This window comes from Rhinatrema bivittatum, chromosome 14 (genome assembly GCF_901001135.1).
Source record: "Rhinatrema bivittatum chromosome 14, aRhiBiv1.1, whole genome shotgun sequence".
In the NCBI taxonomy this organism is placed as follows: Eukaryota; Metazoa; Chordata; class Amphibia; order Gymnophiona; family Rhinatrematidae; genus Rhinatrema; species Rhinatrema bivittatum.
The window spans coordinates 34,643,056-34,660,096 of record NC_042628.1 but is presented as its reverse complement, the minus strand read 5'-3'; the positions used below and the strand labels follow the sequence as shown (position 1 = coordinate 34,660,096).

At 46.1% G+C, this 17,041-nt stretch overlaps 1 protein-coding gene across 5 annotated transcripts in view; it reads right to left on the bottom strand.

Moving 5' to 3' along the window:
- SEPTIN12 (septin 12) overlaps positions 1-11,951 on the bottom strand; it is a 168,278-nt gene extending 156,327 nt beyond the window's left edge. For 4 of the 5 annotated variants that reach the window (XM_029576142.1, XM_029576146.1, XM_029576144.1 and 1 more), the window contains exon 1: positions 11,196-11,707. In XM_029576142.1, the coding sequence (XP_029432002.1) occupies positions 11,196-11,250 (55 nt within the window). In that variant the 5' untranslated portion in view covers positions 11,251-11,707. Of the gene's footprint in view, positions 1-11,195; positions 11,708-11,731 lie in introns of those variants that run through there. The other variant, XM_029576145.1, reaches the window with a different exon arrangement.
- Between the last annotated feature and the right edge of the window lie 5,090 nt (positions 11,952-17,041).

The window sequence follows — 17,041 nt, the reverse complement described above, 5'->3', positions numbered from 1 at the left end:
TTTATACTGCAAAGTCTGAGAAAAGTATGGCAGTTTGGGCACAAGCAGAGAATGGGTTTGTGTCTGACACTCTCATTCCTTACCTTGAGAAAACCCGCTGGATTCCAGCCAAATCCAATTCAGCCCTCACAGCTCCTGACCTATTAATCTGCCACTTACTTCCCCTCATAGCCAGCAATCCATTAATCCGGAGCAGGAGTAGATCGTAAGAGCTCTCTCCAGTCATCAGTCCTGTCGATCGCAGCAGTCTCTCCAGTGCTAGTTTCTGACATGTTCCAACTCCTGACTACTGTTACCCTGTCCCTTATTACACATCCAAACTCTCAGCTATCAGAGCTCTCTCTACCCGTGACTTTGCCTACGACTTTGCAGACTTCAGGATATTCCCCCTGCCTGCAAATCCTTTTCTTCTATGCTGTCTGCGATTTACATTCATTTGCATTCCACCTATTGCCAGAACCTGTTCCGGGCAGATTCCAAAAATTACTTTCCTTCTCGTCCCCTCTGTGACTTTTACTCTCTTTACTGATGCATATATTTTGTTTTTGTTCTTTTATTTGTTAATCTTTACTTCTGTCTCGTTACCATCACACGTATACTGCACCATTTGTTTTTTGGATCCTTCTCCAACTCTCATTTTTCGGGGTCCACACAGTCTTCTGAACCCTTTTCACGTTGATTTCCAGTCACGTCACTGTAGTGAAACAGCCCTTCCTTCTCATTCTCTGTCCCTTATCCCGTTTAATCTCTCCACCACCCTTGACATTGTGGATCATCAACTCTTCTAGCCACTCTGGGCTCTCTTGGTGAGTTTGACATCCTGCTTTTAAAACCATCTTAGCAAAGCGGTACCTCACGGATGCTTCTTTTTTTTTAATTTTCATCCTATTTTCCGTTTCAGTTGGATTTCATGCGAAGGACACATACCCCTCACCTGCCTGCTGGCGGATTTTCTTGGGGTTTATTTATTTAAAGTCTTTTCTATACCGTCGCTAAGTTATATGCCATCGCAACTGTTTACATGTAGGCACATAAAATAATGTAGGAGTAAGCATTCTTATAGTACATTCTAACGGGTGCCAAGAAGTTTCGGTTACATTAAATCATAAAAGGACTCACAATTGTTTAGTGATGTAGGTCCTGGCCAAGTGTCCCTGTAAGGTACTTTTACAGGTAAAAATCACATTCTCTATATTTTACTGTTACGTTAGTTGTGTAATAAAAATTTGTTAAAATCTTATAATGTACATTTTGAGAATGGTGCTGTGTGCTGGTGCTCTTCTGTTTATTCCTGTATATTTTCTATTCTCCAGTCTCTTTATAAAAGGCTTGTTTAAAAAGCCATGTCTTTAAACTTTTCTTAAATGTTTTGAGCTCTCTCTGTAATCTGGTCTCTAGAGGCATTGTGTTCTAAAGTGTGGGGCCTGTGGGGTTCTATTCTCAGTCCTTCTCTGATCTCTCTTTATACTTCTTCACTGGGTGTTACAACTTTCTACTACAACATTTAGTATCACTTCTGCATCAGTGACACAGTTTACTCACCCTCCTCCCTGTCCCCCTTCTGTTCCAAATTGTCTCTCCCCTATTTTCAGCTGAAGGACCTTTCACTGTCTGAAACTTACCAGGGCTCGGAGGCTGTTCCCTACTACTTCTTCTTCCTCACTCTTTCATTCACTTTTTCTTCCCGTCTCACACCATGCCAAAATGTTCTTGGGGTTCATTTTTGCCTTTCCTTCCTTCCACACATCCCTTCCATTGCAAAGTCTTTGTACTGCCATCGTCTTCTAATTCCTTGGTTCTGACTTATCCTTCCTACGGATACAGCTAACCTGTGAATCCACGCCAACCTGTTGACGCCTTGCTCTTCCTCTCTCCATGGCCCTGCAGCTGCTGGCGAATGCAGACATACGGTTGGTATTTCATTTACCGAAATGTTCTGGTTATATCTCCTGCTCTTGACTTTCATTATTGGCTTCCTATCCACCTAACAAATTCTGCTCGTCACACAGATTGCTCTTCATGTCTCCACTACTGTATGCTTTGCGTCCTCTCTCATTCCCCTTCCCTATCTGCTCGTGCACGACAGAAATGAGCTGATCTAATGCCACAAAATAAAGAAACAGTCTTCTTATAAATCCTGCACGTTGTAAATGGATAGTTAGAGGAACCCACTTTGATCAATTGATTACAAATCTACAATCAAGGAGATATCACTATGATTAGATTATTATAACAGCAAAACAGGTCTTAAATCATCAATATATAATATAGAGAGATATACAAGTGTTATCGCTATTCTAAATATGCATGTCTCTCTGGCTGTGATGGGGTACTCTGTGGCTGTGCCCAACATATCCATTTCTCTGCCAGGGGCATGGTATATTGTGGTTGTGCCAGTGTATTTGTCTCTCTGGCAGTGAAGGGTACAGTGTGGCTGTGCAGGTATACTTGTCACTCTCGTAGTGATGGGGCATACTGTAGTTGTGCCCAGCAGACATATCTATGGTGGATATAGGGTACACACTGTGATTGGGCTGGGTATACCCATCTGTATGGAAGCAACAAGGTAACCTGTGGCTGTGCTCAGAATAACCATCTGTAGGGTGGTGACAGATTACACTTTAGTTGTGCTAACGTCTCTTGGGCAGTAACAGGGCTCACTGTGGCTGTGGCCAGCGTACTTGTCTCTCAGTGACAGGGAGCATTCTACCCATTAATTTGGTACATTCTTTCTATGTTACAGAAAGTAGCAGGGTTGTCGGGTTAGTCCACTTGAAGGTTAGCATTTATTTTTGTGCATTCTTTCCATGGCAGTGTCAAGGTTCAGCTCTCATGTATAAGTGGGATATTTACCTGCCCCCCTCCAGTCCCCAACAGAATGGCTTCTCTCTTGCCTACTGCAAACAAGCAATGACGGCCAGAAAAATAAAGCATACCTACCTGTAAGGCATGAAAACTAATATCCCCATGATTAATGGACAGTTTTACAGGGTCAGAGTTGAAAGGTCAGGAAGTGTAATGGGTGAGGGGATCAGTCATGCCTTTGTAAAATAAAATGGACGGACATACACTCTCTCTGACTTAGGGGCAGGATTGGAATTTGAAGAAAGGGTATAACTGGAGAAAGGGGAGGGGAGGGAGAGCACCAGGAAATATGACAACTGAAGGAGGGAGTGGTTGAAGTAGGGTGATAATATGGGATAAGGATCAGGGAGAGGTGGAGAGGGGGGAGGCTAGGGAAGAGCCACCAAGGAAGGGTAAGAATTAGAGGAGGATAGCATTGTAGTAGAGTGAAAATCAGGGAGGATGGGGAGGAGGAGAATGGTGATGTTGGGTGAGAATAAGACAGAAGGGTCAGGGGAGAGTGATAGTGGAGTACAGAGTCTGTGGAAAGATGAGAATAGGATGTACAGAGAGCTGCCAACTATCTCCATGTCATGAGTGACACCTTCAACTAGTCTTGTGGTAGTAAACTCCCTCCTGTTGGCATTCTAGGATCTCTTACTTTCTGAACAGAAATATTTAGACAAGGGACAGTTACATAAACAAGATTTGTCCGAATTGTCATTCCTGAGTTGGTGTTACTATAAGTTTAGCAGTTGTGGGGAGAGGGAGAAGAGATTACAGAAAAAAAGTCAAGCATTAAGAGAGAGATCAGAGAAGGTGAAAATTGATGAAAGGGATCACAGTAGGGTTGGAGAATGGAGAAAAAGGGTTGGGGAAGGGCTATCAATTGGGACAAGAGAGTAAGAGTTTGCGAAGCACAGGAGGGCTTTCATTTTTCAATACATTTTTGCATATTTTAATTACAATACATTTTTCAGTACAGTTCTGCTATGCATTATTTACCAATATCTAGTCCAGCAGTTTGATTTCTTTTGATTTTAATTTGATCTGAGCTGCCTTGGATTTAGCCCATCAGCTTTTAGGGCGTTTCTGAGAAAAGAACTTGGACTCTCTTTCCGAATCACTTTTACGCTCTTCCTCTCTTTCTGCTTCCCTGTGCTCTCCTTTGTTCTGCCTGCTCATTCTTCTCTTTCCTGCTCTTAAGCCTCTTCTCTCTCTCTCTCCCTGAACCAGAAACTTCTCTATAAATAAATTTGTGACAAATTTAGTTTCCAAAGCTGCTAGCAGCTGGTCTCTCGTTTGTGACCCTGACTGCCCCAGCTTTCTCCTTTCCTCAAAGCCGCCAGCTGAGGTTTTGCCCCCGTCGCACAGTTTATGAATGAGATGTGCGGGCCAGGGCGCTATCACGGGGAGATGCAAACCGGAAAGCAGGAGCGGAAGTCGCAGCTGGGACTGGAGCTCACTCAGAAGAAAGAATCAGGGGGACTACATTACTACATACCAGTCAAGGACAAAATTCACCAAATTCCTACTGGACTCCGTTACCATTTCCTAGGCTCCAAACCCTGCCCATCTGCACTTGTGCCTCTGCTCTAGCTCTAACATGCCCTGTCCAAGCTGTAGCCCAGGATGTCAAAAAAAAAAAAAAAAAAAAAAGGTGATTCCCAGCAAAAACTAGAGCAAAAGATTTCCTTCCCTGGGAAGAGCTGCCAACTTTTTAATTTTTGAATGGAGAAGGTTTTAAAGTGATGATGAAAAAAAAAAATGGAGCAAACTTTAGGGAAGGACTCTCCTGCCAAAAGGATAAACATGGAGACTCGGGGTCTAATATTCAGTGCTGCCCGGATAAGTAAATTAGCCAGATATGCCTTATCCGGCTAAGATACAAGAAATATTCAGCGGCATAGCCGTGCCCCTGACTTTCTGTGTATATCTCGCTACTTAGCTGGATAAGTTAGATCTGGCTAAGTTCTCTCATAAACTTAACCGGATAAGAGCAAATATTGCTATTTATCTGGTTAATTGAGCTGGCTAAGTAACGCTGCCCTGATCCATCCATTGTCCACCCATATATTGACTGGCTAAAGGATAGCCGGAGAAGTCACCTATCAGACTATCTAGCAGCCACTAAATATGACTGGATATTCAGCAGCCCACTAGATAGCCAGATGAGTCCTACATATCCAGCTATGTGCGCTGAACGCACTTTGAATATCAAGCCCAGCGTTATTAGAGCTGCCAGCTGCCTTCAATTTTCTGAGGAGGAGTTCATCCAGCCCTGACTTTACCCTGACGCATGCATGGACTTCTTGTTCTGATTTTCCTAAGGGGGGGGGGGGAGGAAAGGACTAATTCAGGTATTCAGTGCAGTAAAATCAGGACTGGATGAACCTGTCCTGAGAAAAATAGAGCCGGTTGGGAATCGTATACATGTGTACGTCTATTCAGAAGCTGATGGGAGTCTTGAAGTTCTGAGGGTCACTGTAAGAGGCAGCCAAGTCCTTTGAGTAATGCTGAACCCTTGGGGAGACTTTTCACAGCACGTAATAAAAAGAAAAGTGTACATTCCAGATAATTTATCTTACGTATTTGACAGAATAGAAACAGAGTGAGATGAGGGCTGCATGTGTGCACGCACACGTGTCTGGGCATGCATATGTGTGTAGGCAAAAAAAAATTTTGTTTTGTTTTCAGGCGCTATTTTCCCCACAAATTTTGTTTTGTTTAATGTTTTGTTTCTTTCATTTAAAAAAAACAAGTCAAACATTTAAAAAAAAAACCTCTCCAAAAATGAAAAGAAAAAAAAACCTCCCAAAACCCCAAAATGGGGCCTCCCAAGATCTCCCACCCCATCCAGAAAAATGCCCAGGCCAGGAACCCCTCCCCCCCCAGCCGGGTGGGAATCCGCTGGTGAGGCCTAGGCCCAGGTCGAAGCCTCCACCTGGTGGGGCCTGTCTGCTGAATGCTTTGCTTCCTGATACAAGATAGCAAGAGAGAACGCAGTTCCTCCCTGGAGCTGTACCAATCCAGAGAGAGTTAGTCCCCTTCCCACTGTAGCCAAGAACTGTCATTATTCCACTCTGTGCGTTTAGGGTGTTAAGACTTGTCCCTTTTCCCCCCCTTCTCCACCACGGTGTGCCTCTTTCAAAGCTTTCATCGATGTTCAGGTGCACAATCTCCAGCTCCCTGCCCTTTTGCTCCTTCCCTCATGCACACCTCTGTTTTACTTCAGGCATCTCTCTCCTCCCTCGCTCACCGTTCCTCCTCCTGATCAGTTTACTGACCTTCTAATTGTATATATATATATAAAAAAAAACCCAAACCCAAACAAAACGGGAGCACCGCCAGGCTGACATTCCACCTATTCATAGTAACAGTCAACTAAACAGCTTTTGATAAATTTGGTGAAAATTTAATGTAGCCACTTTCACCGTGCAAGAGGCTGAAAAATGCACTTTGTTTGAATAAAATGACTTTATACATTGAAGATATTATTGGAGAACAGTACGATTTTCACCAAGGGCCGCAGAAAAAAGTACAGGGAAAATGACATTCATATATACTGGCCACATGGGGGAGTGAAAATTAAAAGACCGAAAGCTCTGAAAGGGAAGGGCCAGCACCATTTCCAGGATTTGACTGGAGGCTTATTTCATTTTGGGGCCAATGCAAAAAAAGAAAAAGAAAAAATGCGCTGAAAGCGGGCGCTGTGTCTTCAGTGCCCGCTTTCTTAACATGCCCCCAAGCATCTCTCCTGGGGGCGCCATGCAATATTAAAATTGGGGGGGGGGGGGAGGTCGCTCTGTCAAGGAGGATCTAGGGTCGATTGGGTGCCCCTACTGCCTCCTTGACAGTGGGCGCCCGGGAAATGTTGGCGTCCATTTTCCTAATCGGCTCACAGCCATGGGTTCAGAAAACGGATGCTGGTTAACAGCATCCATTTCCCAAACCTGACCGACGGCACTTTTAAAAAAAAAAATATTTAATTTTGTTCCTCCGACTTAATATCGCCACGATATTAAGTCGAAGGATGTACAGAAAAGCAGTATTTCTGCTTTTCTGTACAACATTTTCGGGATGCTCAGAAATTAATGCCCGCTTTGGGTAGATGTTAATTTCCAAGCACAAAAATGTGCGTATTGGATGCACTTGCCTTTTTTGCATTTGGGGTGACTAATAGCCTCATCAATATGCATTTGCACGTGATGAGCTCTATTAGTTTTGCGGCACGTTGGACGCGCGTTGTGGAGGCGCTAATTCTCTTTTAGCATAAGGGGCTGTGGACGTGCCAACACAACTGCTCGGTCAAGCGCACTGTAAGTATTGCATCGGCCCCTTTTGTGCATGGTTTTCATTTTGGCCTGAATTAGTAGGTGTGCAAAATGTCTTTAGTACTATTTCATACACTCTGCAACCACAGCAGCTCCACTGAAATCAATGGGAGGTGATGCCTGACAACGGGGAACAACCCCAGCCTCACCAAAAGGACCCTGGGGATTGCTAGCAGAGGTTCACTGAAAATCAGATTGTGATCATGATCTTCAACCGTCTATAAGCCTTGGATTTGCCCGATGGCTGGGGCTATTTGCAGCTGGGTTCTCAAAGGGATCATGATCCAGTATTCCAATGGTTCTCAACCCATTCCTTAGGACACGTACATCCAGGCTGGTTTGTAGGATATCCACCATGAATATTTAATCAGAATCCATCTCATTGTTGGTATCCTGGAAACCAGTCTGGCTGGATGTGTCCTGAAGACCGGGTTGGGAACCAGTGCAACACACCATACCCAATGAAAGATGCATAGTGTCGTTATTCTGTTTAGCTCCCTCTAAATCCTGGGAAGCTGCAAGGCTTTTTTTTTTTTAAATCAGTCTGCCATTGTCAGGAGAGAATCCTGCAGATAAGTTACGATTATATAGAAAAAAAAAAAGATTCAACTGGAGTCTATGGCATTGCAGCAGGAATGAAACTGTGGTCCTTATCCGCTGGCATATTCGATAAACTTGTGGAAAAAAGCAACACTAGCCATACCATCTAATTGACAGAGCAACACTAGCAAAAAGATTACAGTAATCAAAAGAGAAAATTCCTCTTTTTGAAGAAGGAGTCATGATGAAATAAGACTGAGTGGGAGAGCAGACTCGGAAGCAGTGTAAGGAGTGCCCAGGAAAGGCTGTGGCTGCCTGGACCAGCTTCCCCAACAGAGGCGATGGAGGCAAACATGGCAACACAGGACAATAATGCATAAAGTACCTGAAGGCATTCCACTTTGATGTGCCAAAAAGTGGAATGTAAATACAAATAAATAAGAGAGCAGGGGACAGGCAGAGTAGATCCTTGGTAGTAGGGTAGGCTGGATTAAGGCCAGCTGATGCTCTAAGCACAGTCCAACAATGGTGCCCCCTCCGTCCTTCCATTGCTTAACTGATCAGACATTAGGACTTAAGTGCTGAAGGGGAAATAGATTAAAAATTCTGTTTCCTTCCAGATCATACAACTATATTAAATATAAACTTTTTAAAAATTTTATTTAACACTAAATAGCAGTAAGCAACATAAGCAAATTTATTTATAAATAGGGCAACCGAAAAAAATGCAAATTTTTTTTCACCACTAGGTGGTGCCCCCTCCCCCCTTCCCTTGTTGCCCTATGCAGGGGCGCATTTTGCTTAATGGTTAATCCAGGCTGGTAGTAGGGAAGCAGGAGGAATACAGACAGAGATGAAATAGATTTTGCAGTACTGCCGTAGGTAGAGATGAGCTTTGCGTCTTTATCTGCCATCATATTCTCTGTTTTCATCCTATTTAGATGAACCTTATGGTGGCCCATAGGCAAAGTCCCAAACCCATTGTTGCTCAGCATAGCTCTCTGCTTCAACGGCAGGGGGAATGAAGAAAAGTGGATCTATATACAGGCAACAACCAACAAGGACTGAATTACATAGTCTGAGTAAACAAATAAGCATGGGTGTAGCTTGCTTATTGCTGCGGTTACTACCCCTAACTAATCAAGCTTAATATTTCACTTGGATGCAGCTCCAACACTGCTCTCTACATTAATGGTGGGGGTGAAAGGGAAATAGAACCAAAGGTTACTAAGAGCCAAGAGAAACATAAGTATGAGAAAAAAGAAGTGCGAAGCTTGCTGGGCAGACTGGATGGGCCGTTTGGTCTTCTTCTGCCATCATTTCTATATGTTTCATTTACTGTGATGCAGTATTTTCTATGTGATGCAGTACTGTGATGCAGTACTTACTGTGATGCAGTACTTTCTATGTCCTGCTCTACCCCGAGTTCTCCCTCCATCAAAGAGTCTCCCCCCATCCATCCTTCCTTCCTATGGCTTTCCTCACACATTGAGACCTCTCTATACCAATCCCTAGTGGTGTGCATGAGTTTGTGTTTACTGCTTTGTCCTTGTTTTCCATTTCTGCATTTTGGCACCCGCTAACAAAATGAAATACTGGATTGTTTTGTGTGTGTTGTTTCAGATGGGAAACGACCTGGAACTAAATAACACATGTTGGGCATTTTCCACGTGCTTTTAAACCACACTGACACCTACCATACGTGCATCTTATGCAGGCCCAGCCTGCTTCCCACCACGCTTCGGTCCCTATACGATCCAAATCGGGCCCAGCCCTGGTGAAGGGATACAGAGCAGAGGCCATGGGGCTGGCCAGATGAGGGCAGGGAGCTCTGGCAGCCCCGAGCTCTCCCTTCATCGGAAGGCTCTCAGCCTTTCCCCCCTTCCTGTAAACACAGGCTTGGTTATTGCAGGTTTCGGAGCTTTAACGACCGGGCCCGGCTCTCTTAATTACCAGAGCCCTCCAATACCTGGAGCACGGGCTCAGACTGTCCACCCCCCCCCCAACCTCTCATTACCCAGGCATCCGGCCCGGCAGCAGCCCATTCCCCGAGCCGCTCCATCTGATTACAGGAGGTAAGTCCTGCCAGGAGAAATCACGGGGGAAGCAAATAAGCCATGGCCAGTTGACAGCTTCCCCCTTTCCTCCTCCAAAAACTGCAGCGAGTCACCCTGGTGGCCCACTGGCAATAAATAACTGGGCAGTCACCTCTGCTGTGGGATGGATGACCTATGATTATTTGTGCACCACACTTAAACAGGCTGCTTAAAAGGCGCTATCAATTTACCAGAGACAGAGATTGACCCAGAGAGGGAGGTTGTGTGCCCAGAGGTCACTTGCTTGTTTCAAGGTCGTACGGCAAGCGAGGGGGCCAAAGCAATAAAGTGGGACTAGAGGGAGGGTCCTGGGCCCCTCAGCGCTGCTCTAAGCCAAAGCTTATTGTATTTAGTCTGCTGCAAGCTTCCTGCCCAGGCGGCTGCATTTTGTTCTCGTTAAAAAAAAAAAAAAAAAAAAAAAAAAAAAAAAAAGAGACTAAGCTGATTGCAAACACCTGTTCCACTTCTCCCTCCCAGGCCTGGAGAATTTCACTTTCTGTATCAGTGACCCCTGCCATTCCCAGGCCATGAGAGCCTTTGGGCTGGGAATGTTCTCCCGTGGTCCATAATGGGTGCCAGGCCATTTCCAATCTACTGTAGGTGCCTTGCTCTCGGGGCAGTTCCCCCCCCCCCCCCAAAAAAAAGGGTTTGTTTTTGCGCATCTCCTGCCAGGAAGAACCCCCATTCCTGAAGCAGGGTGTGCTGGGACTGATCTCAATTCTGGGCTAATGCTGTTCTTAGTGCTTGCATTGTGCCAAAGAAAACTTCCTTCTGGAAGTCATAGAGTGTAATTTTATTTTTTTTTTAATTATTATTATTTTATAGGCAACATCTCAAGGAGTGCTTGGAAAATCTTCTTAATCAGGCCAGTTGCTCCTGTCATCTGAACCAAGCAAGGACAGGAGAATAAGCGGCAATGGGTTCAGGGAGGAGCAGCCAGGATTTCAGAACACCCCAATTTCAAAGTGCCCCCCCCCATCATCCCTAACCTCTGCGGGTGACAGAAATGCACTGTCTCAGCATTGGATACTCAGTGAGATTGCCTGATTCGGCCCCTGACGTTGTAAATTAGCTGCAGCACAGTTATACCGCCCTTCAGGCACTCTTCGTACAAATCTATCCCAGCACACGAGGTAACGCGGAATGCACCAAAGTCTGTTTACACGCGCAGAGCCTGGGGGGGTCGGCAGGCCCCGAGAAACGCCTCCAAGAGCCCAGGGCAGGGTCCCCGGCAGGAGGAGAGGGACTCCGTCCTGTCGCCTGTCACAAGGGAATAAAAGGTGCTGGGAGCATTATTATTTTTTTTTCTTTTAGTAAAGCCTAAGAAGTGCAAACGTTTAAGTTGTCGAACAAAGGCATTTGCCTGTCTTTGCGCGCATACCTTCGAAATCCGAGAGAATCCCCTCCAGGTGATCCTTGACAGACAGCGCCGACATGCCGGGAGCCCTCCGGGAGTCCTGCGTGCCAAGAAGTGCCTCCCTCCTCTCATGTACCCGTCGGGGGTCCCCTCTCTCGTGCAGAGCGCGCGAAGCTCCCGGGCGCACCGAAGGGAAGCGGCTTTCTTGCCTTCCGCCTCTTCCTCTTCGCTGGGCAGATCGCGCCTCGGCACAGCCTTGTGCTGCTCGCTGGCAGCAGCGCACACCCGAGAGTGTGTGTGTGTGTGGGACTGAGAGGCGATCCCCTCCCACCAGGACAGCCCCGGGATCACATGGGCTCCCCAGGAATGTCCTCTACCTTCTGCTCCTAGGAGCATAATCCTCCCTCCCTCCCTCTCTGCTGAGGAGGAGGAGGGGTGGTCTCGGTTCCCGAGTCAAAAGCTGTTGGCACTTTGGGAAAGGCAAGATCCAGCCTCCCCGGCTTCCACTGATCCAGGGGTGAGAGCTCCTCTGGGTTTCTTAAATGCCTACTTTACCTTACCTTCCTTCCTCTCCCAGTTAGATGTTCCTGTTCCAAATGGCCTTTTTGGAAAGTTTCATTGTGTTTCCCCCCCTTAATTACAGCTCCAGCTCTCTAAAGACTCCAGGGAGGCTGCGGCAAAAACCATAAAACAAAGGACCAATTGTCCTGTTTACCACCTGCTGCCCTTGAAATATGAAATGAACAGCTTCCTTCTGAAAGTTCCTTTAATCCGGGAATCTTCCCCAAATCTAGGCTCACACTCCTCTCTCAGAGGAAGCTTTATTGGTAGGACAGTTTGTACAAATGCATACACAGGTACATTTTCAAAGGCTTGATGGGGTTCCAGGTACATTAAATAAGCGGTAATGTGGGCTGATTTACTGAATTTGGGGCTGATGCAATAAAACGCACAGGTTTACCTGCGGTTGGACACGGGTTATGGACAGGCTAGACTAACACCAGATTCAATAAGGAGATTGGGCACGCGTTTTGGACTTGCTTAAAACAAATGCGTGGCCGCTAATGCTCATCAGATGTAAATTCCATGTAGATGAAGCTATTAGCTATTACCCCCCTATGCAAAAAATTGCTAGGCACCTAACACACACTTTTTAATGTGGCAAATTTAACCCCAGCCCAGGAGATGGCATTAAATCAATCCACTCAAGAGAAATTAAGTCAAGTCAAGCCATACTTTACACATAAAATATGCATGCACAATATACACGCACAATAGTAAGGGGCAAGCAAAATCAGCCTGAAGCGGGATAAAACTGACGGGCATCCATTGCAATTGTGGGCACCCGATGCATTTGAGAACTAGGGACGCACTATTCTTCCCTAGCGTGTCCTTATGTATGCAGTCCCTCATTTATCACTTATACAAGCCGTTAAGCCCGTTAAAACGGGCTACATCCCTCTGTCTCTCACCTCCCCCTCTTTCTCTCTCCCCTCACTCTTCACCACCTCCTACCTCCCTCACCCACTCCTCCCCACCCTCCCTCTCCTCTCTCCCTCTCCTCTCACTCAGTCCCTCCCTCCCACTCAGTCCCACTCACTCCCTCCCCCCTCTCTCTCACTCAGTCCCACTCACTCTGTCCCCACTCCCTCCGTCCCCTCCCTCCCTCTCCCTCAGTCCCACTCCCTCCCTCCCACTCAGTCCCTCCCCCTCACTCAATCCCTCCCTCCCACTCAGTCCCTCCCTCTCACTCAGTCACTCCTCCCCCTCTCTCCCTCCCTCTCCACTCACTCAGTCCCACTCACTCTCCCTCAGTCCCACTCCCTCCCTCCACTCAGTCCCTCCCTCTCAACTCAGTCACTCCCTCCCACTCTCTCTCTCCGTCCCTCCCTCCACTCAGTCCGTCCCTCCCTCTCTCTCTCTTCTCCCTCCCTCGCTACTGGCCGCTGTCGCCGCCGCTCGCTACCAGCCGTCCCGCTACCGCCGTCGCTTCACCGCCGTCGCCGCCCGCTGCCTGCGTACCGCCGCCGCTCGCTACCGCCGTCGCCGCCCGCTGCCTGGTACCGCCGCCGCCCGCTGCTGCCACTGGACGCCGCCATTGTTTTCTTTCAGACGCTTGCTCAGAGCGACGTGCTCGCCCGCACATGCGCGGTAGAGCTGGTCTCTACTGCGCATTTGCGGCACGTCGGTCAAGCTTCGTTTATCTAGTAAGATATCACTTATGTAAATAATCAAACGCTAATCATGCTCAAAAGTCATCACGAGATTCTGCCTCTACCTCCCTCCCATATGCCATTGTATATAGTAATTTATTGTATATAGTAATTTATCTTTGTTCTCCCCCTCTTTTTTTTCCTTCTCCCAGTTAAGGCAACCTTGTTAGAATGTAACTTTTATGCTCCTTCAAATTGTCTTGTTGTATAGTTGGTTATAGCTCTGCTTCGTTTGATGTAATCCGAGTTGATTTGATCTGTATCAAGAAAGTCGGTATATAAAAGCCTTAAATAAATAAATAAAAAAAATTTACATATTGCGTTGGGCGCCCAGGGAATGCAGCTGTGCGTGCATTAGGAAAATTGGGCGCTCAATACAAGCGCCCATTTTAATGAGCATCTTATTTCATCGGCTCGTTTGTGTTAGTGGATTTTCACAGCATGCATGCTTTTAGCCGCATTAAAAAGAGGCGTTCCGGGAGCGGGACATCACACGCACATCAAAGTTTTAGAAATGTAAGGACACAGCAGGCTTGCTGCTGACCTGCGCATTCCACCTCCTCGGTTAAGTGCAGGTAAGAAAATACACGTTCTATTAGCTGAATCATGGGCTGATATTCAGACAAACCGTATGCGGGGAAATTTTGGTTACATTTCTTTCAGTAGGATACCCAACTGGCAGCATTACCCGCACGCTTTCAACCCACAGAAATGCAACTGAAAGATTGAGGCAGCTGTGTTCACAGCGTTTGAACAGCAGCTTGTTATGCAGCTAAAAATGACAGTGAAGCACTGGCAAAATTTGTTGTTTCCAATCCAAAATGATCAAATAAATAAACCCAATGAAATTTTGACTTGTCATTGTCATTTTAGCATGTGCTAAAGTGATTTAGTGAGTGCTAAAATGGCCCCCAAAAATGTAATGAAAACCCAAATCAAAGAAACACACCCATGCACATCTGTTTCCATGCACACCCTACTAAAAATATAGTTGGACATGTATACAGTGTTGAACAATGGTGCAGAGTCTGTGCATTAGCAGCATGATTACTAGAATGTAGGCTTTTGGAACTTAAATGTATGCATGATGATTTTAACCGTAGCCCTAAATCACCTGGTTTTAATGGGACTAAACAAAAGTGTACTTTCAGGCAATTGAAAATCCACTAACTCAAGTTTGGCAAATGTACCTACATTACTCATCATTGCACACACGTAGATCCAGACAGCCTTGGAAACTTTGTCTGAAAGTAGTTAAATAAAAGGGAAAAATATAACAGTAATAATAATAATAACATGAAATCACAATAGAAAGACAATAACAAAGACAGTTAGTGCCAAGATTCTCCTTCGCTCTCTCCCTCCCTCACCCTTCCAGGTCCTCGCAAGAAGAAGAACCAACATTTATTTCAAATATTCAATAGGTATTGCAGGGAGCCTGCAGCCCTGATCCTGAGTCACCTTATGGCCACCATGGGATGACCTATTCATTGTGAATTTATGAAATCGCGCTGCTGGAGTGTCAGCCGGCACTGTCAGCGTATTGTGGCAAGGAAGCTTGCACTGCTGGACTCCTTGCTGTGACCGAGGGGGCACGGCTCCTTGACCTCATATTTGAGTACTCCCTGGCCAGTCTGGGTTCTAAGGCATCCACAATGAATATGCATGAGATACATTTGCATGCACTGCCTCCATTAAATGCAAATCTGTCTCATGCACATTCCTTCGGAACTGGCCAGGGGATACTCAGGGGCCGAGTTAAGAACCACTGTGATAGGACACAGGGGAATCACTGCTGGCACAGACTACTGTGAGGAAGCTGACAGTGTTGGGAGTCCTGGCAGGGCACTGCTGTGAGGAAGCTCACATTATTGGCGTCTCGGTTGGCACTGGCAGGCTGGAAGGTAATGGCAGCTGTCACCAGTGCTCACGCTAAACTCAGGAAAATTCTCGGCTTCGTGCAAGAGCTGGCACTAATCCAGCCCCGCATATCCGGAGGGGGATTGCACACAGGTCAGAGCTCTTTTTTTATGAGGCAGTTTTGGCTGTTACTGATCTATCCCTGGAATGGTGACCTTGAAGGCAGGAGGGATTAGGGTGTGTTGGGTGAGGTATGGATTGGGAAGATATAGCACCTATTTTCCAATATTTAAGAATTAGGAATGGGTGGTGGTGAGAGGGGGTGGATTAAGAGGATTAATGGTTAAAACACAAATAGTTACAGAAGTTCAGAATGAAATTTGCTAACCCTATTATCTCTTCCCTTCTCACACTTCTCAGATCAAATCATCAAGGTCTAACCCTTCCAGTGGGGCCGATACAATACAGTGCGCTCAGCCGAGTGCACTGTTTAACCCGCAGTCGGACGCGGGTTAAATAGGCGCTAATCCACCCCCTAAAGCAATAGGGGGATTAGCGCCTATTTAACCCGCATCTACCGCGGCGTGAATGAGATAGCACTCATCACATGCAAATGCATGTGAATGAGGCTATTACTCATTCACTCCAATGCAAAAATATAAATGTGCGTCTGAGACGCACATTTATCGCTCAGATATTAACGCCTGCCTGGAGCAGGCGTTAATAGCTGAGAGCATGTAAAAGAAGTGCAGAAAAGCAGAAAAAACTGATTTTCTGTACTTCGTCAGTTAAAAAGCAAACAAACAAAAAAAAAACCTTGGCAGACCGCCGAGTTATGAAGACCGACGTCGGTAAACTCGGCATTGGTTTTCATAACCATCTGTCTGCCAGTAATGAAAATGGACACCGAGTTTACCGGCATCGGTCTTCATAACCGGCAGCCGCCGCAGGGTCGCGTTAGCAAGCGTGACCCCCCCAATTTGCCTATTGCATGGCGCCCCCCCCTTGCGGGTGCCATACATGCATTAAGAAAGCGGGCGCTAAAAGTCAGCGCCTGCTTTCCGCGAAAATGATTGCATTGGCCCCGATGTAAGGAGACCTTTCTCTAAAATCTGAACATTTGGAACAGGCTAAAACTTTAAGAAGATAGATTACAAACGTTGAAGACCCTGTCTCCTCCCAGATATAGGATATTCTGATTTTGAGAAATTGATCACTCCAAACGATAATGCAGTGCTTCCTGGATCTGCTTCTGACTGGGGCAGTAAGAACGGGTAGAGAAACCATCCCAGAGTCTCCATAACAATTCTGTTTGCTTCTTTTGACCGCCACAGCACAGTGAGCTGACAATTTCAATGTAATATCAACAATTTTATTTATTTATTATATACAGACATTCATTCTCAATCGAGATATCACACCGGTTTACATTCAGGTACTGGAGGTATTTCTCTATCCCCAGAGGGCTTACAATCTAAGTTTTTGTACCTGAGGCAATGGAGGGTAAAGTGACTTGCCCAAGGTCACAAGGAGCAACAGTGGGACTCAAACCCTGGCCTCCTGGTTTATAGTCCACTGCTCTAACCACTAGGCTATTCCTCCTCCAATGATGCCCAGCTCTTTTTCCTGAGTGGTAACTCCTAAAGTGGCACCTACACAGCATGGGTTATTTTTCCCTAGATCCATCCCCTTGCACTTGCCCACATTATATTTCATCTGCCATATGGCCGCCCCGTCTTTCAGTCTTGTAAGGATCTCCTGCAATTTATCACAATTGGCTTGTGACTTAACTACTCT